We start from the raw sequence: 24,257 nt of genomic DNA on the forward strand, positions 1-24,257 counted from the left end.
TGAAGAAAGAAAGGTCAATCGTTAGACGAGGCTCAAAGTAGTTTATCAAGAAAGGATTTATATATTTGAAGGGTGAAAGGTGATATGATGTGGCTACAAGGGGTGCCTCAAATCATTGGTATACCTTGTGCTTAGTTTGGCGCTTTTTTTTTTTTATGAATGCAATGCAATGCGGTGATCATACGAAAGGAAACAAATGCTCATTTTATTAAAAGGGAAAGAAATAATGATCCTACAAAATAAATCTAAGGAGAATAAAACGGTGCCTATGCTAGACTTATTGGGGAAAGGAATAAAAAAGAAATAGAAAAAGAGGTCACGAAATCTTGTCATTGAAGCTCGCCTCTTGTCTTGTGCTTTATCATCACTCGGTCTTCTTGCCGATTGGAGGTATAGGAAGCTTGTTATTGTCGATCAAATATTGGATTACATCCTTTAGCTTCCAACAGCTCTCGGTAGTATGACCCCTACCTTGATGGTACTTGTAGCGTACATTTGGGTTCCAACTAGGCAATCTCTTCTCAAGTGGGGGATCTTGAATGGGTCCAATAGGAGTAATGAGTTTCTTTGCATGAAGTCGATCGAAAGCATCATCGTAGCTAATTCCAATAGGGGTGAAATCTTTTCTTAGTTGCTTTCTGAATCCTCGATTATCCATGGCTAAGATTTCATTAAGGTCGAAAGTACCAACACTGTTGCTAGAGTAGGTGTTTTCGGAAGAAGAAGGATAGTCGTTCTTCTTTCCTTTACAACCATTGTTGTTATCGTTACTAATCCTAGCCTTCTTGTCGCGTGGAGGAACATGAAGGAGACTTGAATCAATGAGGTCTTGAACACGATCTTTGAGAGCGAGACATACTTTGGTGGTGTGACCACGACCTCTATGGTATCGGCAATAAGATTTTGGGTCCCAATTGGGATACCGTTTTTCAGGCGGAGGGTCTTGACTGGGACCAATGGGGCGAATGAGACCTTGATCGTGGAGACAGTCAAAAGCTTCATTGTAAGTCATTCCTATTGGTGTGTATTCTTCAATGGTCCGTTTTGTCCGTGGCTTAGGAGCATTGAGTTCTTCATTAGATTCTTGGTGAGAATTTTGTTCAACAACCATCATTCGATTTGCTAATCCTTCTACCATATACAAGAGCATGGTAATGACATCTTGCAGTTTTCGAACGTCTTCTTTTAAACTTGACAAGTCTTCCCTGATATTATCTAAGAAAATACTTTCATCCTCCTCAATCATGGCCACTTCATCAAGAGAGGTTATATAAGTTGTCTCGATCATGGGCTTACCTACAGGTGTGATAAGGAGTGAAGGATCGAAGGATGTTTGATCTTCTGTGATGGCTAGAATCTCGGAAGTGACCCTTTCCTTGGTGATATTTGTAGTGCTTATTAGGATCCCACTTGGGTGGCCTGGCTTTTGGAACTGGATCTTTGATAGGCCTTATGGGCATGACTAGTCCAATAATAGTGTAGTTTTTCGAAAGCTGTTTCATAACTCATACCAAGTGGAGTGAACACTCTTTTCGACCTTTGGATTCGTGGTTTGGAGGTGATCGTAGCATGTACTTCATTAATGGGAGAGGAAGAAGAAGGATGGTCGTTCTTCTTTCCTCTCGCACTATTATCTTTCAGAAGGTCATCTTCAATGTCAATGCCTATATTATACACAGCCTTGAAAGTATTCAAGTTGTGTTGATATTTTAAGTGCTTTGCATATTTTTCTTAAAGATTCTTGATGAACATCCTCACAGATTCTTTCTCGGTAGGAACCTTGACCATATTAGCAGAAGTTTCCCTCCATTTGTTGAAGAAAGGAGTGAACCCTTCGTTTTCGTTTTGTTTTAACATCTCAAGTTGTCTGTGGTCTGTTTCGTCTTGAATGTTGCACTTATATCTATCTATGAAAGCGTTTACAATTGACTCCCAACTAGAGGTTTTCTCTTTATCAAGAGAAAAGTACCATTGCTGACAAACGGTTTCTAAAGATAGAGAAAACACAGAATGAAAAGCTTTCTTATATATTCCCTTAATATTCATTACAGTTTCAAAGGCTCTTAAATGAAAATAAGGGTTATCCATTGCCTTGAATTTCGGGATTTCGTTGGCATTGAACTTCTGCGGAAGAAGATCCTTGTCCACCGAGACCCCTTGTGAGCTAATGCCCTAGAATCTATAGTCATTGGATAATCTGCTCAAACTTTCTTGCATGAGCTCCATTTGTTGTTGTCTCACAGGGTCATTGATTGGGAGAGTCAAATTCTTCAACATTTCAGCCATGTTAGCCACTTGTCCCTTGAGTTCGTTGACTTCTTCCTGACTAGCCATTATTTTCTTAGCTTTCCTTTTTCGACCGATTGGCTTATCAAAAAGTTGAACTTGAATAAAGGTGTTGTCTTTGATTAATCTTCCTTCTCTCCTTGACCAAGTATTGTGGAATGGGAAATTAAGGGATATTCATTGTTAATTATTTGACTCAACTCTATTCAATATGCAATGGATGGAAGAAGGTAGGAAGAATGAATATTGTGACATGGGGAAAGCATGTAGAGAATGGAAAGATGATGTAGATGGAAAGATATGAAAAAATTAGGAATAGAATGTACCCCCAACTCAAATGACGGAAAAAACCGACTCATGCATGAACCTAAGACATGGTCATGGTGACTATATAAAGTGTGTGCTAACACTAGTGAGTGTATGTGACATGTTAAGGCTCTTGTGTAAGACCATGGGACTAAGTGCCTAGACTCAATTAAGGACTTAAATATGGCTAAAGCCATTAACAAATTGGTTAAACTGATTAGCAGACTGGTTAATTAGACTCGTCGTGATGACTCGAGTAAGAATATGGACTGTCGCCGGAACAACGGAACTGTCGCCACAGTTTAAAGCTTGTCTCCAAACGACAAACAGTATACTGCGGCACCACAGCCCAAACTTCTGCGCCATTGCTGGAACATTAATGTGGGACTGTTTCCAGTAAGATTACTCTAAGGGGACATGCCTACAGTTGTACTAAGTCAGATTGATTACTTTATTAGTCTTTAATTAGTCAAATCAATTAATTAATTAGTTAGACAAAGTCCTTTTTAGTCATTAATTAGTTTATTTAGACTTAAACACAAGTTAAACAAACGGTTAGCACAAATAGGGTATGCACAAGCAAAGAATGCACAAATAGTTCAAATAGTCACAATATGATGCAATGAGTTTGCAACCTAACCATGGCTCTAGTTCTCTAAAGTTCAAGGATAAGGGTTAGTTAAAGAGAGTCCATGGTTATGAGTCCGGATGCATCGCGCAGAAGCCTTACCTTTGGAAGGGTTGGCGCATATGGATGGGCCCCTGTAAGTTAAAAAACTTGCTTCCACGGTTTGATGGATTCACAAACTCGGATGTACCCGTCGTTGCCAGGAGCGTTCGATTGGGTAGATGGAGCGTGAACCCCCAGAGGGTTATGTCCATATGTAAAACACATATGGGTTTCAGAAAAGAGAGAAACACTCAATCAGGAAGTAGAATCGAGCCAACAGTGTTAGAAATGGTCAAAACAAGAAGGCAGAGTTTTGGCTCGGTATTGGAAGAACTAGGCGCCAAACTACAAGGACTGTCGCCGCAAAAGTACCCCTGTTGCAAAGCGACAGAAGCACTTTACAGGCGACAAGCCCTGTTTTCTAGACGCTAGTTCCTACATGCCTCAGCAGCTATATCTACGTTCTTAGAATTTTCCAGATTTCGCAGTATTATTTCAATTTTAGTTGTGAAAGATATTTCTCAAGTTTCCTACGTGTAAAAATCCTATGTTTTTTACTCATTTCGGATGGTCTATCTAATGAGAACCTTTTTTATGCATATGACAATAATGCTAATCAAAATTACGCACATGAAATACTTAGAACTTTTCGAGTCTCATCCGCTCGTTCTAAATCAGTGCCAAAATAAATTTTAGGAATTAAAATAGAAATCCTTCCTAGTGGAGTCGCCAAAAACTGTAGGGAATATTTCAAGCATTACCCCAAACTTGAACCCCACTGTGATCATACACTTAAGCATGGTGGCGTCCAAAGGGAAGGAAGCTAGAGCAAAAGAGTCGCCAACAAGTTTTAGGAACTTGTAAATCGTTCACAAGGTGAAGATTACACCCCTTAACGATCCAGGAGATCGTCAACTCCAAAAGGTTTTGAACCAAATAGGGTTCGGAGATGAAGGTACAAATCCAATCTAAAAGACAAAGAACTCGCCCTAATAATAGGCCTCTACTTTATTCTAATCGTATTCATGTGCGCTTTCTGACTAGCATGCAAACAATAGGTTAACCCTAAACCTGTTTATCTATGTTGGTTGAATATAATGCACAAGCAAAACTATTATTGGCGATCACTTGAATTATAATCATATTATCCCTAAATAAGATTATTAATTATCTTATTAAGCGTGATTACAAGTACAAATTCCCTTTGAACATGCATAAAAGGCGTGATCAAGCAATAACAATAAATAAGCATCAAGCAACATGATAAATAATGATCATCATAATTATGTTAAAGCATAATATTAATACCAAGATCCTAGGCATGATACTAATAAGATTAATAACAAACCCTGGCATGTCACTAAGCAATAAAGATCAAAGCTTTTGCCCTAACATGATACTAATATGATATTAGAAAAGAGTAAAAGGCACCCTAAACATGATACTAGAAAGCAATAATAACATCCTAACATGATACTAGAAATCAAACAAATTTAAACATGCTTTCTACAAGAATAGAGCAATAAGACTACATACTTTGATGCCTCGTATCTCTTTCTAATAACAAAATACACGCGTTAGTAACTTCAAGGAAAATATGAAATCAAACAACCAAATTAAATAATTAAAATAGAGATTAGGGACCAAACCCTCAGAAATTATAACCTTTCACGTCTAGGGAGAAGGCAACTTCGAACTCGGCTAGGTGTGTCTAGATCTCGTGCATGCGGAATTTTGTTTGTGAAAAGGGTTGGTTTAGAAAGAGAGAGAGAAAAGATTGATTGATGATGAGAATTGATGGTAATTGATGATTATTGAATTTATGATTGAAGATGAATAAAAACAGAGGTTCAGGACCCTATTTATAAGAAAATAGTCCGGAAATAGGTAGAATTTGATAAGGAATAAAACTTCACGCTGTCGCCGCAAAATCAACCTTGTCGCTTGGCGACAAGCTCTGTCGCGTGGCGACAACACTTGTCGCGTAGCGACAGGCCTGTCGTTTGGCGACAGCCTGGAAACCTACGCGCTTTCAAACACGGAGTCCATTTATCAATCAAAATTGACTTGTAAAGTCAGTATGAAAACTGAAATCGTATTCTTCATAAAATAATATTTTATTCCAAGTAAAACTTATCAAAATATAATTATTAATTCTAATTTTATTAGGAATTAAAAGGACCTTCTAGAGAATTCTAGAAGACTATAATTAATTCTAATAACTTTAGGAGTAATAATTAACATTGGGCCCTCCCCTAGATCATCGGACCGCATGTAAAGATCAAACCGGGCCCAGTTTAGTATTTTGACCATAACTTCCTCATTATTCATCGGAATTGGGCTTATAATATATCGTTGGAAAGCTCTTTGCAAACCCCATCAAACTACACTATTATTGGACCCTTGTCATGGACCAAACTAAACTGGATTGTCTATTTTCATAAAATAGAGTTGTTTTTCGAAAACAGAAAGAAAGAATTTTTAATAAAAACTAACCGCAACATCTGACCCTTCACACTTTCACCTCATTCGATAATCATTTGACGCAAAAGGTATTCATCACTGGGTTTGGTTTTGGGGAGACACAAATGGGTGTCTACAAAAGTTATAATAAAAAAGTAGTAGTGAGTTTGGGTGGGGACTATGAGAGGAGAGAGATATAAAATTTAAATGTAGCTTTTTACCAAAAAAGGAAGTGTAACACTTATTAAAGCACGGAGGGAGTATTAATTAATCCTAGTTAACTCTCTCCTCCTTCCTCTCCCCTAAACCTTAGCCTCCACTGCTGTTTTTTGAATGGGCTTCCATCGATGTTAACCGGTGGAAAGCCCCATATAATCTTTGTTAATCTCTTTAAAAGTTTTTCTAGGTTTATAATAATGGTTCCTCCTTTTGGGAGGAACTTTTCTCCTTCTAAAGAAAGGGGATCTTCTTTGAAAGACAAGGGTTTTTCATCCTCCTTCGAAAGACAAGTTTTATCTCCTCTTTTTGGGGAAGAATTTTCTTAGGTTTGAATCCATGATATTAATCTAATGATGGATTGCCGTGAAACTATTTCGTTGGAGAAAAACTATACGAGATTGCAGGGTTATCAAGGTTTTGAATACAGTCAGATGAACCAGAAGGAAAACCCCCTAGGGTTACAAAGGATCGTTTGATTGTCCCTCCAACAAGGCTATATTTTCCACCGATATAAGCGGGAGATGTTCCACAGTGCAAGATCTACTCAACGATTGTAGTTTTTGTAAAGGAAATTTTTATTTGATTTTTATGTACTACCCCCGATTCTTATAACTCGCAATAAAGAGTAGTTTTGCAGAGTCCTAGGCGAACGATCTTAAGAATAGTTAGTGAAAAATAATGGCATATACTTAAGTATATATTAAACAACCCTAAAAAAAAAGGAAAAAACAATTTCAACCAAAATAACCCACCACCACTAGCACCACCGAAACCACCAACCACCACCACCCAGTAGCGCCGAAACCACCTAGCATCGCCAGCCGGCACTACCGAACGAAACAACCCAACACCACCGAAACCACCTAACACCATTGAACCCTGTTGACCCACCGCACCCACAAACTCACAAGCTGCAACAACCCACCGAACTCACGAGCCGTAGAAACTCACTGAACCCACCAAACCTACGAGTCATAGCAACCTAGGCCACCAAACCCACGAACCCACGAGCCGGAGCAACCCACCAAACCCACGAACCCATGAGCCTGAACAACCCACCAAACCCACCGACCCCAGCTAACCCACATATTTGGAATAAATTAAAACCACCCATAAGCCACCAGACACGAACCCACAAACCAGCCACGAACCTACTGATCCACCCACAAACCACCCACGAACCCACCAATCTGAACCCACCGATGTGAACCCATCAACCTACCACTAACAAACCCCACAATCAGAAACCACCAACGAACCCATGTTCTGAAACCATCGACAAACCCACAATCTGAAACCTACCACCATCGATCTCACCGCTCTTAACCCACGAAGCCACCATGAGAAGGAGGTTGGAGGAGGAGAGAGAAAAATAATGGGGATGAGAGTGAAATTAATTAAGCTTGGGGTTTAATCTAATGAAATTAGATTTGTAGTTTAATAAGGTTGGTTTTTTTTTTTTAAAAAAAAAAAGTTAAGAGTATAATTGTCAATTCGCGCCCAAAAACTTACTACGAAAGGAAAGAAAAACATTTGTTGTGACTTGCGAGTAATATGAACCATCCATTTTTGGCAAATGTTGCGAGTAATAAGAACCGAAGGTAGTATTTAAAGTTGAATCTATTTTGTAGATGTCATATAACCTTTTATTGTCCTGTTTGGCAAAAGTAGCGGTAGCGGGTAGCTTTTACCGGTCGAGTAGCGGGTAGCTTTTAAGGTAGCGAGTAGCGGTTAATTAATAGTAGGTAGAGGTTAGTTGTCAAAGTAACGGTTGATAGTATGGTGTTTGGTAAAAGTAGCGGTTGCAATACTAAAATATATCAAAATTCATATAAATATTGTTTAAATAGTAATAAAAAATTTCCAAACTACCCGCTACTTCTAAACGCTACCATTTTTAACGTTTGAAAAAAGCTACCTAAACTCTACCTATATCTCTAATCGCTACTAGAATCGCTATCTTTTCAAACACTCTCATGACTGGTCAAAAACGCTAACCGCTACTACCAAACAGCAAAACCAAAATTTTAAATCTTTACTATTAAAAAAAAAAAAAAAAAAAAATCTATAACATAACCAAAATTTTAAATTGACCCAATTCAACCCAACCCGTATTAAGCAAAACCGACCTAGACACCCGAATTGACACTTCTAACCGTCATTTAGTACAAATAGTCTAATCCAACATAAAGACCAAGACGAAGAAGGTCAGAGTTCCCGCCATGGCGCCATGTCAGACCATTTCCAACTGACAATGAAAGTGGCCGGTTTAAGACTGTATAATATAATGTTGTCAATTAACAAATATTCAAAATTTCAACGGTCTCCAATTTGTTTTATTCCTACAACAAAGGCATGCCATTTACATCTCCTCATGTTTCTTTCCCAATATACCCACGTCACATCATCTTCCATTTTTCTTCTGGTATTAACTAATTTCTTCCTTATTTTTTTAAATTTCTCTAATTTTAATTTTATTGATACCTTTTTTTTTGTGGGGTTATTTGATTCAGCCATTGTTGATTAAGCGTAAGTTGTTATATAATTTCTGTCATTATTGTCAATTTGTTGGTTTTTTTTTCAGCATATCTTTATGTTGGTTGATTTGAATTTGTCCATTTTTATATAATGTGAAAAAGTCAATTGGGTTGTCTACCAAATGTTCGATTATATGTTCTTTAAATGGTTATGACTTTCTTTATTGGATGATAGAATTGATCTTGTTATGTTCGCATGAATAGCCCGGTTTAGAGTATTGTTGTTGCTTTGATTGGTGTGGTAGAATGAAGATATATGTTATTTACAATGTCCCTCTTAGGGATGGGTCCATCAAGTGTGTTGAAGTTGCCGCGATTTCTTCATAATGTCTATATAATTTCGTTCTTAATACAGTTGCATTATGTCATGACAATTAGCAGCACGATGTAGAGATTGAGCTACTTCTTTATAAGCTAAGCTTAAAGTTTTTTGGCTGATTTTCTTTCAAAGGTTTATCTCTTTGATTACTTTGATATTCTTCAAGAATTGATGACCTTGAAAGTGATGGAAGACTCGTATTTACTTAACTCCGTAATATGAATTTTTTAAAATGTGTGAATCATCTGTTGCTAGTGAATGTAATTAGTATGTTTCCACAGGTTGTAATTGACTGTTGCATCCTTCTTGGTAGGGCATTCCCATTAAGGTAGCGTGGAAGACAATAGAGTTAGAATCTCTCCGTTGTCTAGATTTTCACAGCAATTGAATTGATGTGGAACTTCGTATACCCTATCATATATGAATGAGTTTTGGAGTTCATGTCTGAAAAGTTTGACATAATGAATACCAGTCCGAGGTTCAACATTAAAGGAAATGCTTTTGAAATGGTGTCTAGTCCCACATTCGAGGCTGAGGGTAAGGAATGCAAACTGTGTATGTCATGCCTCTCAACCACAATCCTCTTAAAATGACTGAATGTATTGTTACTTGCAGTCCAAAAGCGTATGTCTCTTGTTGAATGGATAAACACGATAGTCCCTCATTTTTACCTATCAGTAAAAGCTTCAGATGAGGAAATGAGAGCGTCTTTGCTTGATGGCGACATATTATGTCAGATATTGCACAAGTTAAAATACACTTCTAATGATGAGGTTAGTAAGATGCTTTATATATATATACTCTTTCTTCATATGGTTTTGGCTATTTTATTGCTACATTTTTCTGACAGTAGGTTATTGATTTTATCTGTAGGTTGATGATTGTAGTCCTTCTCCAGAGTCCAAGAGAAGAAAAATTCAGAGGTTTATCACTGCCATGTCTGAAAATGGGCTGCCTAGTTTTGATACATCAGACTTAGAGAAGGTATTCACTACAAATAAATATGTGGTTTTTAAGTCGCAAGTGTCATTTTGATAGCTTATGATAAGCGTATGAACGCATGAATACTATTCATTTCCAAAAAGGTAACATGCACATTGCTAAGAATGAATATCAGAATTGCTGTTCTTTTTTTGAAGACAGAATTGCTGTTCTTGACATATGCTATTAATGTAACAAGATTCTGATATCTTTCCTCCATTCCCATTCTTTACTTGGTTCACTGTGTAACATATCCTCTAAAGAATATGATAGTATTATTCCAATATCAATTAGACTCGTAAAAGTATTTTAACAATGTTTTCGAAATAACCATGAGCAGCTATAGTATTATAAGTTTCTGAGCTTAGTATAGATATGTTAAGGGTAAGGCAACCCAGACTAATCGAATTAACTTTCTGCTTTATATGGCTTGAAGGGATCAATGAAACCTGTTCTAGATTGCCTTTTAGCACTCAAAGAACATTCGATGCCAAATTTTGGTGGATCAGTTCTGAAAGCTGTGGATGAAAGGCGGAAGGCATTGTCAGACTCAAAATTTCAACGTGGATGTAGTCCGCTTTCACCAGGTTAGAGACCCTTTTTACTAATTTCAGATGTTAATATAAGTTCAAGGTTTATAAGTTCAGGAACAATACATCCAGGGCTGTATTCTCCCACCTTTTATTCACTTGATCAGTTCTAATAAGTTCACTGAAAGTCAGATCAGATAAGTTTAGGAATAATAAGTTTAGAGAAGCTTAGGGCTAATTGTTTATATAAGAAGTTCAGGTCCAATAAGTTCAGATATGTTCAGGTCTAATGGGTTCATGACCTGCTTTATTTTTCCTTACCACATTTTTCTCTTTTTTAGAATCACCAACTAAGCTACTGCATGGTGGAAATAAGCTCCATGAAGTGTTTCAGATGAAACAAGGATTTTATACTGATCTTTCTGCGACGAAAATTTCAGAAATGTTAAAGTCAAATAGCTTAGATGTAAGTTCTACATATTTGTGAATCTCAGCATTCGAGATGCAAATTCTTTCAAGGTCATAATTATCATCTTTTGTGCAGAATGCTCCAACTCAGTCACTTTTGAGTGTCATCAGTGGAATTCTGGATGAAAGCATAGAGAGGAAAAATGCTGAAATACCTCAAGTACTATAAATTTGTTCTTCATTTTCTGAAAGTTATGTTGTGCATGGAGATGATTGAGTAAATAATCTAATATATCCTTTCTTTCATTTATCTGTTGTGATTTCCTTTTGTCAGCGCGTAGCATGCCTTTTAAGAAAAGTTGTGCTGGAGATAGAGAGACGGATAGCAACTCAAGCAGAGCATTTGCGAACTGTAATGTGTTTTTCAAAATCATTTTTTGTTACCAAATTTCTTTGAATATATTAACAATATCCATATTTTTCTCTCCTGCAGCAAAGCAATGTATTTAAGGCACGAGAAGAAAAATATCAGTCTAGAATTAAAGTGCTTGAAGCCCTTGCCAAAGGGACCAGTGAGGAGAGTGAGGTGGTTCAAATAGTATTTTAATTATTTATTTGGTCTTGCTTTAGCAAAACTACCATTTTCTGCCATCATTTTGTGATTCAAATATTGTCCATATTTTGACAGATTGTTATGAACCAGCTCCAGCATATAAAGGTACAGTTGATGATGTTTATGAATTATAATACGTTTTTTTGTATATTTTTGTCAATATTGGAGAGATGTTCATTTCAATTTTTCATAAAAAGTGTGAAGTGGATCTGTTTACCTCAATAAATGTACCACTTCAATCATGTTAATTGCTGCAATAATTTTATGTTGAACCTTTTTTTTACCTGTTACACCTGAAAACATCATGTGCTGATTTAGACTAGCTAACTCTTATACAATGAACTTGAATGGGCGTAGACAAGTTCTAAAGTTTTGGATTGATTTTCGTTCAAATTTCAGACGTCTGACTGATTCTTTGCAATTAATTGGTCATGTTATCATGTACTTATTCTGTTTACTTCTAGATGCGAAAGGCTCATGAAACTCTTAAACTTCTTAATGCAATCATGCTTTGACATTTTAATTTATTAATGCGCAGTCTGAGAAAAGCAAGATGGAGGAGAAGAAAAGGTTTGAACAACAGGAAGCTACCAAGTTACAGAAACAGAAGGATGAAAATAATCTTGAGGTCTCAACACTGAGACAGGAGCTGGAATTGGCCAAAAGAATGCATGAACTGCGCTACATGGAATTGGAGACACAAGCCAAGCTGGAGAGATTTGACTTAGAAAAGCGGTTGAAGGAGCAAGAAAAACTTCTAGAAGATTCAAATATTAAGGATGAAGACCGTGTTGAAATCTCATCTCTAAAACAGGAGCTGGAAATGGCCAAAAAAACGAATGAAATCCATAGTTTGCAGCTTGAAAGTGAGGCCAAATTTGTAAAATCTGAATTGGAGGAAAGGTTAAGGAAACAAGAGCAGCTTCTTGAAGATTCAAAGGTCAAAATCAAAGAACTTGAAATGAGTTGTGAGACAAAAAATCATAGATGGAGCAAGAAAGAGCATGTATATGAAGCCTTTGTGAAGATTCAGTGGTCTGGCTTAAAGGTATGTATTTTATTATTTTGTGTTATCGGTTTTGACATGGGAAATCAACTTGTCATAACTCTATGAATTGATACATTGCCAACACTCAGGAGCTTAGGTGCTCTTCAGATAACATCAAGCAAGAAATGTTGTTGTCACAGAGGACCTACCTGGAGGAATTGAACCATGTAGGTAAGAAGTGGATCTTGTTCTGCAGATTATGAATAGCATTGTTTTTTCTACTATATAACTCAGGTTCTTAACTAGCTCAGGTACAAAGCTTAAAGATTTAGCGAAAGCAGCTCAGAGTTGTCATGAAGTTCTTAATGAAAATCGCAAATTATTTAATGAGCTTCAGGATTTAAAAGGTTTGTTTTCTTGATGTTGTTTTAGCTATGCCACAGTTAGTGCAGGGAAGTGGAGATATGATTATTTATTTATGCTATCCTTTGTGTTCTACTTATTTGCACAGGTAGTATTAGGGTATATTGTCGAGTAAGGCCACTCCGTCCCTGGGAGAATCAAAAGCAAACAATCTTAGAGAACATTGGGGAACATGGAGAATTGACTGTTGCAAATCCTGTCAAACCAAACGATGCTCAAAAATCATTCAGATTCAATAAGGTTTATGGTCCTATGGCTACTCAAGGTTTCTTTTTTCTTCTTGTTCTCTTTTATTTAGGATCTATATTATACCGTTATGATACTTCTTTTTTCTTCCCTTTTTGGTTGGTGTTAGTATAACTTTCTATCGACTTGTATATTCTTACTTGTAATAGCTGAGGTTTTCTCTGATACTCAACCGTTGATACGAACCATTCTTGATGGGTACAATGTTTGCATATTTGCTTATGGTCAAACTGGCTCTGGAAAAACATACACAATGGTATGTATTTCTCCTTTCCCTTGTATCCTTTCCCTTGTATTCAAAAGGATGTTTTGTCTCCTTGAGAGATATTCATTTCATTGGTCTTGTGGCAGAGTGGACCGGATAATGCATCTAAGGAGGATTGGGGGGTCAATTACCGTGCTTTAGATGACCTTTTCCAAATCTCTGAAGACAGAAAGAGCTTCTTTTCCTATGAGATAGGAGTTCAAATGATTGAAATATATAATGAACAAATTCGGGATTTACTCTCAAATGATGGTTCGCAAAAGAAATATCCTTTTACTACAGTTTTTGTAGCATGATGACTGATAAGTTCTAGCATCATATAAGTTGTTTTTATAACTATGTTAGATAATTGTTTCCTTAACTTGCGCACACTAGGGATTTTAGCCACTCCTCAACCGCATGGACTTGCTGTCCCAGATGCAAGTATGCATCCAGTCAGATCCACTGAAGATGTCATTGAATTGATGGAAATTGGACTATCAAACAGATCCGTTAGTTCTACTGCAATGAATGAAAGAAGTAGCCGCTCGCACAGGTGAGGCGCAATGCTGTTAAGAGTTTATGACTTATTTTTTCTTATCCATTTTATAATGCTTCACTTTTTTTTTTTTTTTTTTTTTTTTTTTTTTTTTTTTTTTTAACAACGCTTTGATTAATGCAATATTCACATTTTAAATTTTGACTACATTTTATGATTTATAGATAAGGAAAAATATAGCCTGTTGGATCTTGTTGTATTCATATTAAATTAAGCTTACATAATATCAATTATAAACTTTTCTTATTGATTATTAAAGATGCTAATGATTGATAATATGCATTGGCAAGTGTGAAATTAAAAGTGTTGCAAGTAAAAAGAAATAGAGGAAGTAATAGCATACATTTGACTTTGATGTCTAAGGTGCATTAGAATTGGTAATTATTTTGTTATATAATGTGTGGGACTATGATAAAGCATCATTTGGTATATACTAAAAAATACATTCATAAGATCGTGCTTTCATTGTTATACTATAGGACTGAATGATTGAAAGGAATGGTCAAAGACAAGATTTCACGTCAAAATTGATCTGAAATGAGTATTATTAGTAGCTTGACCTTATGCATAGTAAATACTTGTGCAGTGTTGTCTCCATTCACGTTCAGGGAATAGAGTTAAAATCTGGAGCAACCTCACATGGCAGTCTTCATTTGGTAGATCTTGCTGGTAGTGAGAGAGTTGACAGGTCTGAAGCAACTGGGGATAGGTTGAAGGAAGCACAACACATCAACAAATCACTATCTGCTCTCGGGGATGTTATCTTTTCACTTTCTCAGAAAAATCCCCATGTACCATACAGAAATAGCAAGCTTACGCAGGTTCTTCAGGCCTCTCTAGGTAATAATTCTCTTTTCTTGCCCATTGGGTGCACACATTAACTTCATTCCTGTCCCTCTCTTCTTCCTGTGACTCACTTTTTGATAACTTTAATTTCCTCATGGTGTTTACCGAAACTTGATAGTTTGACTCATGCCTTCAATGTTTCAGGTGGTCAAGCAAAAACACTTATGTTTGTTCAGATTAATCCTGATGTGAATTCATACACTGAATCATTAAGCACCTTAAAATTTGCTGAAAGGGTGTCTGGTGTTGAGCTAGGTGCTGCACGGAGTAATAAAGAGGGCAGAGATGTCAGAGAATTAATGGATCAGGTGCTTGTTATGTTATGTAACTCAATGCTTACATAGATTGACTTTAAATGAAGTTGAACAATCTGCTTGACATGATAGTTAAATATGAAAAAGCCACAATGATCAACATTTATAATAATTTTAGAAATCGAGACGTATACAAACATTTGGTTCACCTTATATAATACTTTCACAAACCATTCAACTTATCACCATAATGTGTTGGTTGATATTAAGTATAGTAGTCTTGGATCTAGAAATCTGTGTAATTTGTATATGGTGCATTCAAGAACATATTGCATGCTGCACCTAGCTAATCTGTTCGCTGATGAATAATGACTATAACTGAATATTTATTGAATCAAAATATTAAACTTATGTTAATAATATCAATAACCCTTTAGCAGCTTAATAATCCAAACTATAACTTCTTCAAAACTAGAATTAAGCTTTCCTAGCTTGTTAACAAAATAACAACTAAACACCAGCTTTCTTGGAGTGGAAAAAGAGTAAGAAGATAAAGTAGTAGTTGCAAGTTTGAAAATGTTAGATAAAATAATTTAAAGGGTTGAGATTTCATTGATGACCTCACATTGTTATCAAATTTTGTTTAGTACTTTTAGTTTGCTGTAGGTTATTATGTTTTATACAAATACATCTACTCTTTACAATTTTGATAAGAGGTTCATTTTTCGAAATGACTATAAAAAGAATTACATTAATGATATTGAATTGAATGGTTATCAGCACGCCTCAACAATGCTTCATATGTGGTTGTAAACATGTCACTTAGAAATAGTAAAATTAATTTGAAGTTCATCTCAATGGTAATCTATAGGTAAAGTTTAATGATGTGCAAAAACTTGTTGGGTTTTTGGCAAATAGCATTGATATTTAGTTTTAAAATTATATGTTATCACTAGAATTCAGCTTTGAAGTTCAATTCGATAAAAGTGTATAATTAGTTTCATATGTGGTCCATGTTGGGTGCTTTTGGGTGTAAAAATCAGAGCTACCGGTGTAGTTGCTTAAAAATGGACACAGAAAAGATTCAATGTGTAGCTAAACGAAGTATGAAGATCTTAATTAAGAGTTTAACTGTTATGAGACCATACAAAAATGATCTGGAATATCAATGCCAATTTTAGTGCAATGGGTACTGCGAAAATCAATCAGTAAGGTTCAAAAATTGCAGCAGAAAATATACCATGTACCATAAAAGCAATAGATCGAGATCCTTTGATACATGTAGGCATGTAGCTCTGCCATTTTCCAATTGAAATATGATTGTCAGTTCAGTTAAGGACTTCTGCATGTATAACAGAAATCTTCTAGACTGTTAGTTGTCACAATATTGGATTTATTCATTGAAACTTTTTCTTAAGTGATACGAAAGAAAGGACACAAAAGTGAATTTTATTACTTGTACCTTATTGCTTATGTTTTATTTTGACAAAAAAATTTGATTTTAAAAAATCAACCTCTTTTGTTTTAAGTATGCCCTTCAAATTGGTTGTTCTTGTTCTGAGAATGCTTTAAATTTGTGATGATCTCCATCATCTCTTCCCTTTCCCATCTAAATTATGCATTGCTTTTTAGATTTATGAGATACATTTTGGATAATATATTTCTTATAATTGTGTTAAATTATACTTCAAAGTATAATTTTGTGAACATCAAGCATTCTTGAATGTTACTATATGGATTGATTAGAATCATACACCTTATTGTTGATTTATGTGTGACTTTCAGGTGGCATCTCTCAAAGATACAATAGCTAAAAAAGATGAGGAGATTGATCGATTACTGAAAGATCCCAGAAGTCCAATCTCTAGGCGGAGCTTAAGCTCCTTAAAGAATGGATCTTTATCACCATCAACAAAGTCCATTGGAAGTAGTCCTCAACGAAGTCCAAAAGTATCTAATGTTAGACGCATGGGAATTCGTACAAAATCAGCTTCTGATCAGGATGGAGTTTTGAAGAACTATGACCCTAGTGTCCTTTCCATACATGAAGATGAAAATGAAGGGTTACGAGCATCATGGTCCATGAATGACTTAAACGACCAAAAGGATTCTCCCCGGCTACCAAATAACTCTGGTGGGACTTCAATGGTTGATGATGTGATTGGTATGGGGGACTCTAGTAATGATGACAGATTGAGTGAAATATCTGATGGTGATCTCTCTGTTGGAACAGACATCGATGGCACTTACGAAGCAAGCTCTTCACATGAGGCAACCAAACCATCAAATAGTGCAGAGAAGCGAGGAGAAAAGTACGTTTTTTAACTACTTTTGGCTACTATTTTGTGCACTGTGTTTTTCTCTTGTTTTGAGGTTTTGCATAAGTTTTTTTTTTCTCCTGCTATAAGAATTTCTTCTTGTCCTGAGCGTGTTTGTTATCCTGATTCCTCTGCAACCGTACAATTCATGTGTCGCATTCATTATATGTTCTACAATAGTATGAGAAGTCATAAATAACTAATATACTACCAAAACTTCAGTTAGCATAACTCTGCTTATTTTCCACTCTTAATTTTTAATGACAAATACCTTGGATGTTGGGAATGCAGTCAAAACCAAAACTATAAAGTACTTTATTAATCATATTATGTTGGTATAGGTCAAATAAAAAGTTCATTAAAACAGGAAAATTTCAGAATGATAATTAAGTTTGTCTTATAAACTACTGTAATATGCATGAGTACACACTAGAATTACAATAACGCGATCTTCTTTTGTGTGCAGACCAAGAATGGTTACAAGGCCTTCTCAACCGTCAAGGTTAGCAACAGCCAGAAAAGCAGCCGGCATCTCCCGTTTGTCAGAAGTAAAGTCCACCCTAAGAGCAGCTTCTGGTGTGTTATAAGCACTCTTGTTTTCTGATTCAAAATGTTTTTAGTGTCGCGTTCTTAATTATTCACTATTTTTTTTTTCGCAGCATTGAAAAAACCTGCTAGTGCAAGCTCTTCTCCTGTTGATTCAGTCAGTGGCCGAAGACGAGTGTAGGTTAGTCAAAAACAGTAATTCTTAAAAAAAAAAAACTGTGCACAGTTCTACATTTTTTGTGTGCCATAATAATAAGTTTTATGGTTGGTTCTTGTTTTCTTATAATATTTTTTTTTATTTTTTTAATTAGTTCCATTATTTTCTTTATTTGTTCTCATGGCTTGTATGTTATTCTTTTTCATGTAATCTGGTACTGGCAAGAAGCAATTTTGTGCCAGTGTATATGAAGGTAGAGGAAAGGTTTCTTTCACTATGAGGCAAACAATTCTCAATGGCCCTTATTCTGGGTAATGATAGTAGTTGTATTACTTGTATATATATTATGGTTACTCGTAGAGTTGTAGATGATTTCGTGCAATTATGTTTATTTACGCTTTTGGTTGATTAGCATTTGTGGAGGGAAAAAAAGGGGAGGGAAATAGAGGAATGGAATGGGAGACGAATAGGCTCGTCTCAATTATAATGGAGGCCATGAGAGCGACAACAACCAAAAAAATAAAAAAAATAAAAAAAAAAAAAAAAAAAAGTGGGCCCTTAACCTATAAATTAAATGAGAAATCTATAAATTTTTACCTATACCCCTAATGTAGGTAGTTCTGCCTACACCCCCTTTCCATTACAATGACGTCGTCTTAATAATTTTTCGGGTTTTGAATCACATATAAAATGTTCATTCTTATATATATAAAAGTTCAATTTTGTATTTGTCAAAAAAAAAAAAAAAAAAAAAAAAATAAAAGAGTTCAATTTTGTATCATTAAATGTTCAATCCTGCTAATACAATGTGTTCTTATTTATTTGTCTTATTATTTAGTTAAATTAACTAGTATATATAGTACCCGTGCGATGTACGGTTGACAATAGCAAGTATTAAAAACATAAAAATATGAACTGATCTAAAAGTATGGATGTTGATTTAAAAAAACCTAATAATACGACTATAAGAGTGTGAAGAGTTATCTAAAACAATACATATAAAAATAAATTACATTGATGACAATTTAAAAAGTAAAATTTATATAAATAATAAAAAATCGACTTTCACATTTACTGAGCTGAGATGAGCTGAACTGAACTGAACTGATTGGAGCTGAACTGAACTGAATAGAGCTGAAATGAATATTTTATAAGAGAAGGAAATTAGGAGCTGAACTGAACTGAATTGAACTGAACTGAATTGAATTGATTGAAACTGAACTGAACTGAAGTGATTGGAGCTGAACTGAACTGAACTAAATTGAACTGAAATTAAGCCAAAGTGAACAGGTCCTTAGTTAAATTTGACCCATTTGTTAATGATGTAGTTTGACCCTAAACATACAACTACACATCATATAACATTTGTTTGTTTGTATTTTTTTTATATAAATATTGTATCAATAATTATGAAAATCGAGTGAATATGACATTAGTATACGTAGTGAGACACAGAATTTGTGATTCCAAATCAAAGACATTGTGACTACTACAAAAAAAAAATGTACTCACTTCTCTGCACAACACTCTAATTTTCTCGTCAATTTACGGCGTTACACCTGATTTAGATGGAGATATAACGATAAATTGGAAAAAATGTCAGTAAAGTCCATAACTTCAATTCTAGCTCAAATATCGATACTTCCAAAGCTCATACACCATGAAAATGAAGTTCTTATCCTATGATAATTCTGACCATGTAATCGCAAGATGTAAGGCCAGGTCCATGACTTGATTGATAACTGAATCGATTTTTTCTTCCATTGACGTGAATGCATGCATATTATTATAAGATCTTATGTTCTCCAAAAAATTCCTTCTTTCAGGGTCCTTGTTCTTTAAAAATCCACTAAGTAGTGGTGATAGTTCTTTTAGTAGAGGTAATTTCACTTTTCCTTGCATACAACACTATGAGTATTTTGGATTTGTTGAGTTTCGATGCTTCTCTAATCTTTCCTCATACCAAAATATTGCACCACAAAATTGGCAAGTATATGTCGGGTCTCCAATGTCCCAATATTCTGAGCAAACATAAAACAACACAACATTTTTAGTAGTGAAATTATTTTCTTAATAAGCTCCACAAATTACAAATAGCTTATGAATAATATAATTCTTTTTTTTTTTTTTTCAGAATCATTGGTCTTTAGCATTATAATTATATAAACTGAAGAAAGATAAAATCATAGTAGCACCAATAAATATACATAAGAGAAATCAACCTAAACTCTGTTACTTTTATAAATTATAGTAACATACCTTGATTTTCTCGAGTATCGTTGTGAATATGTATATTATCCGGTGTCGAATCAGAGTGAATATCACCTGTTATTAAAATAAGTTCTATAAAAATTATAATGCATAAAATTCATACCTTTAAAAATTCTACCGTAGTCGTCGACTACGGACGACTATGGTCGACTACAATAAGAGATTAAATCTCATCCATTTATTGTTAATTGGCTAATCCTAGACGTCCAATTCGATACCCCAACAAAACAATCATCAAGTCATTAACACAGTCATCAAGTCTAGTCATCAAATCATTAAACAGTCATCAAGTCTAGTCATCAATTCATTAAACAGTCATCAAGTCTAGTCATCAAGTCATTAAACTGTCATCAAGTCTAGTCATCAAGTCATTAACTCTAGTTTGGTTAAATTAATTTGTTCAAAAGCTTTTTTTTTAATTTTTTTATTTTTATAAAATTGAATAAAAATATCTTATATTCATCTTCAATCTCTATCATCAAAAACCTTCATGTTCAACCTACAACATTCATTCTTCTGGTTCAAATTAATTAAATTCTTATATTTTGTTTAATTTCATATTTAAATTGATCATCATATAATCAATATTTTGGCTTCATATATTGATTTACTTGTTGGCCTTTTCTCCCTTTATTCATGGAGTACAAAATCAATGGACCTAATATAGGATTTTAAAAATATTAATTATATGATTCATCCGCAATTGTTTTTTCATCCGGAATTGTTTTTTCATTTTTTTTTATCACTATATGATTCATCCGCAATTGATCATTATATGATTTATCCGCAATTGTTATTTTTTTTTTTTTTTTTGAATAGCAATCCGCCATTGTTAAATGTTAAGGTTGAAGATGAATAATATTGTTTTAACTTTTTTTTTTTTAAATCCTATATTAGGTGCGTTTTTCAGAAATAAAAAAAAAAAAAAAAAATTCCCTACCCTACTTCCTTATACGTGTAATATTAAGGAATAATTAGAGTGTTGGTGTATTATTGCTTCAAAATAGTAGTAGTTATTATTTCCTATTCCTTAGCTAGGATATTGCCATTAATGGCTTAAGATTAGGAGCCAAGGGAGTTTTTTTTATAATTGTCAGTAGTAGTGGTGGTTATGCTAGAAGTTATGTTGTTAGTGGAGAGATTATTTAGGCATTTAGTTTGATCATGTGATCATTATCCCTAAATTATTGCTTTATTTGTTTATTTCTATTAAGTATTTAAGTACCGGTATGTACGTTTATTTTGTAATTGCAATCTAATGAAAATAGTTGTTTTGTTTCCTTAATATTATTGTTATTATTCTTTATTAGAATTAGCTTCAACATAGAGTATCTAATTATTCTTTCTGTTATTTTATAAATATCTTTTATTTACTTAGTCAATGTTAATAAGAAGCACTACCAAATCAATAAAAAGTCAATCTATTATATACTTTGCACTCCTTCCCCTTTCAAACTACTACTCCAAATCACCATAACCCAGAAAAGATTTAAGATATAAACAACAAAATTCGAAAAAGAAAATAGAGAAGATGGAAGAAACATACAATGGTAGTTGTACCAAGAAGCAACGTGAGCAACTCTTCTTGCGATCGATCCATAGCCAAAATCAAGAGAACGGAGAAAATTTAGGGATGAGAAAATTTAAGGATTTACATAAAAGCGGAAAAAAAATTGAAAATTTAGGGTTTTCATAGAAAAGTGGAAAAAGTATTAAGGGTTGAATAGTAAAGATTCTTTCAATTTGGCATTTTGATTAAATTTAATACTTGTACTCCGTAGTGTGTAATATTTCCTTTCTACCTTTAAAATGTACAAGTATTTACTTACTTGACTATTTCGTATATTTGTTGGCACGTGAGTCATTAACGTTAGTGTTATAGAATACTCTGTTTCGGTTATAGGGGTTGCTCTGTTAATTTAATAGAGGTTGATCTGTCAGTATAATAGAAGTTACACTGTTACTATTATAAGAATTACTCCGTTTTTTTAATCAATAAGTATATTTTTAAATTTAGTAAATGTAAAAAAACAAAAATCATTAATATATATATCGCATTTAGCAAAAATAAGCTTTAGTCGACAAAAATAAGTAAATTTGATACTCCCACCGTTTCATAATGTTAGTCCCATATACTATTTTGGGTGTTTCAAAAATATGTACCCATATTGAATATATTTCATTTATAACTTGATTTTTTTTTTAATTAATAAGTTGTTGATTGATGACATTACTCTAAGTAAGGAAATCTTTACCTTAAATTATGCAATTATAACTTGTGCTTTCTTAATAAAAAATCTAAAAAGTTAAATAAGGTAAACTAATTATGAATTATGTTGTACTTTAATGTTAGATTCCAAATATATTTCTTTTTTTATTTTATGTGATTGATTTCATATGGGACTAACATTATGAGATGAATGGAGTATAAGTTTACTTATGTTAACATCTAAAATCTTTTGAAATTCACTTTTGCTATAAATTTTAGCCATATTTACTATCCAATTGTGACACATTTGAATATGTTTAGGGTATGGTTGGCTAATTTGAGTCGCATCAGTTCTATTATAACTAATCTTAAGCAATACATAGTATACCATTAGAATTAATTGATAGGCTACCAGTCCACCACCATACATATTCATGTGCCAATTAATGCTCATTACGATTCACCCAAAGTAAATCCTATTCTTTTTCTTAATAATGAAGGTGGCTGGGATTACATTTGATATCGGAAATTTGTAATGGGCCAAGATTCCTTTATGCCATGCTACATTTTACTCCACATAACATCTACATTCAAATCAGTTGGAGACAAATTCCTACATTGTCTATGTTTCCTACAAACTTTTGTTGGTTCTCTCCTTCAAGTTTCCACCACTTTATTTTAGGTGTCACTTGTGGTCTTATGTCCTTACATATCTACGACCTCAAAAATTGAGCACCACAAGTCTATGTTGAGTTATTTTTCACCAGGGATTAAAGACGGCAGGCCAGTCCCATGGCCCATCACGAAAAAAGCACGACACGACACATTACTGTGTGTGTCGGCCATGAGCCACATTTATAAGAAGAAGCACAATAAGACACAGCACGACAAAGCACGCTAAAATCAATGAAATTTTGCTTAGGCACGCAAGCCCAGCACAATGGCATTGCACGTGGGCCTGGGCCGTGCACGGACCAACCTTTTCTAAACTTCGTCCTGACATGGCACAAAACTCGTGGGCTAAGCTATGGGTCGGGCTTAACTAACCCCAAATCACGTGGGCTCGGCACGACCCAGAACCATCTTTACCAGAGGTCATCTTACAATCAACGTAACTCTTCCCTCCAAGCAATCCTTACCAAAACTCTTTTTATTTACTTTTATTATTTTATCCCACCAGTGTTTTATGAATTATATTGATTTCCTTCACTAAAGTTTAACCTTTTATGTTTCTTTATTTTTTTTTATTTAACCGTATACGTTTTAACTATCTCTTTAAAAGATCGGTTACTGTCCCAGGTGACCGGTTTTCCACGTCAACTGGCGTCCAAAATCGGTTACCATCCCAAGTGACCGATTTTGCACATCGATTGACCTTGGTCAACCGGCTTCCAAAATCGGTTATCGTGACTGTTGATTAGTTTTGTGCGCCGGTTGTTCGTCATCACACGATAAAATAAACCCACGTTAAACCCCAGAACAATAAATTGTGCCTATTGAAAGCCGACGGCAACGTTTGCAATTCGTTTTTCGATGAGCCGCCTCGATCACCATCCATTTCTCGTCAACTTTCGCGTTTGTGGTGGCAATCCTGTGTAGATGGTGGTGGTTGTGGTGGCAAGTCGTACCGATGTTGTGATTGGTGGTAGTTGACTTGGTTGTTTTTTAAGTGGTGGATGGACTAAAGTTAGAGAAAGAAAACGGGAAAAAAAAAATTACAAGGGCAAGAATTTTCCCATTGCTTGAAATGTTGGCAGTGTGATGATTTTGCAGGCGGTTTAACAATCCACCTAACTTTTTTATTAGAAGATAATTGAAGATATAAATGGTATATGATGTTTTGGCTAACGTAAAACTCCAAGCA

The 24,257-nt window shown here is 34.7% G+C and overlaps 1 protein-coding gene and 1 long non-coding RNA gene across 2 annotated transcripts; one reads left to right on the forward strand and one right to left on the reverse strand.

Annotated features, from left to right (window-relative positions):
* Window positions 1-9,240: 9,240 nt before the first annotated feature.
* LOC145566416 (kinesin-like protein KIN-14C) lies at window positions 9,241-17,937 on the forward strand. Its single transcript, XM_081625844.1, has 21 exons — window positions 9,241-9,355; window positions 9,416-9,573; window positions 9,674-9,784; window positions 10,218-10,368; window positions 10,653-10,777; window positions 10,856-10,939; window positions 11,054-11,131; window positions 11,213-11,305; window positions 11,408-11,437; window positions 11,871-12,380; window positions 12,470-12,551; window positions 12,632-12,727; window positions 12,832-13,008; window positions 13,139-13,245; window positions 13,341-13,519; window positions 13,625-13,789; window positions 14,379-14,632; window positions 14,783-14,946; window positions 16,678-17,204; window positions 17,677-17,786; window positions 17,870-17,937. Exons 1-21 carry the CDS (start codon window positions 9,241-9,243, stop codon window positions 17,935-17,937), a joined length of 3,384 nt encoding a protein of 1,127 aa, XP_081481970.1.
* A 1,197-nt stretch (window positions 17,938-19,134) lies between these two features.
* On the reverse strand, window positions 19,135-21,959 carry LOC145568700 (uncharacterized). Its single transcript, XR_014095893.1, has 3 exons — window positions 21,745-21,959; window positions 20,173-20,238; window positions 19,135-19,934 (listed from the first exon to the last, which is right to left on the reverse strand). It is a non-coding gene; the product is annotated as an uncharacterized LOC145568700 (long non-coding RNA).
* Between the last annotated feature and the right edge of the window lie 2,298 nt (window positions 21,960-24,257).

This window comes from Chenopodium album, chromosome 11 (genome assembly GCF_948465745.1).
Source record: "Chenopodium album chromosome 11, dcCheAlbu1.1, whole genome shotgun sequence".
Lineage (NCBI taxonomy): Eukaryota > Viridiplantae > Streptophyta > Magnoliopsida > Caryophyllales > Amaranthaceae > Chenopodium > Chenopodium album.

Excerpts from the sequence above, each read along its gene's own strand:
- LOC145566416 (XM_081625844.1), top strand. The coding sequence starts at position 9,241 with ATGTCTGAAAAGTTTGACATAATGAATACCAGTCCGAGGTTCAACATT. Across the intron at positions 10,369-10,652 it reads ATGTAGTCCGCTTTCACCAG|AATCACCAACTAAGCTACTG; the intron begins GTTAGAGACCCT and ends TCTCTTTTTTAG. Across the intron at positions 12,552-12,631 it reads GGAGGAATTGAACCATGTAG|GTACAAAGCTTAAAGATTTA; the intron begins GTAAGAAGTGGA and ends TAACTAGCTCAG.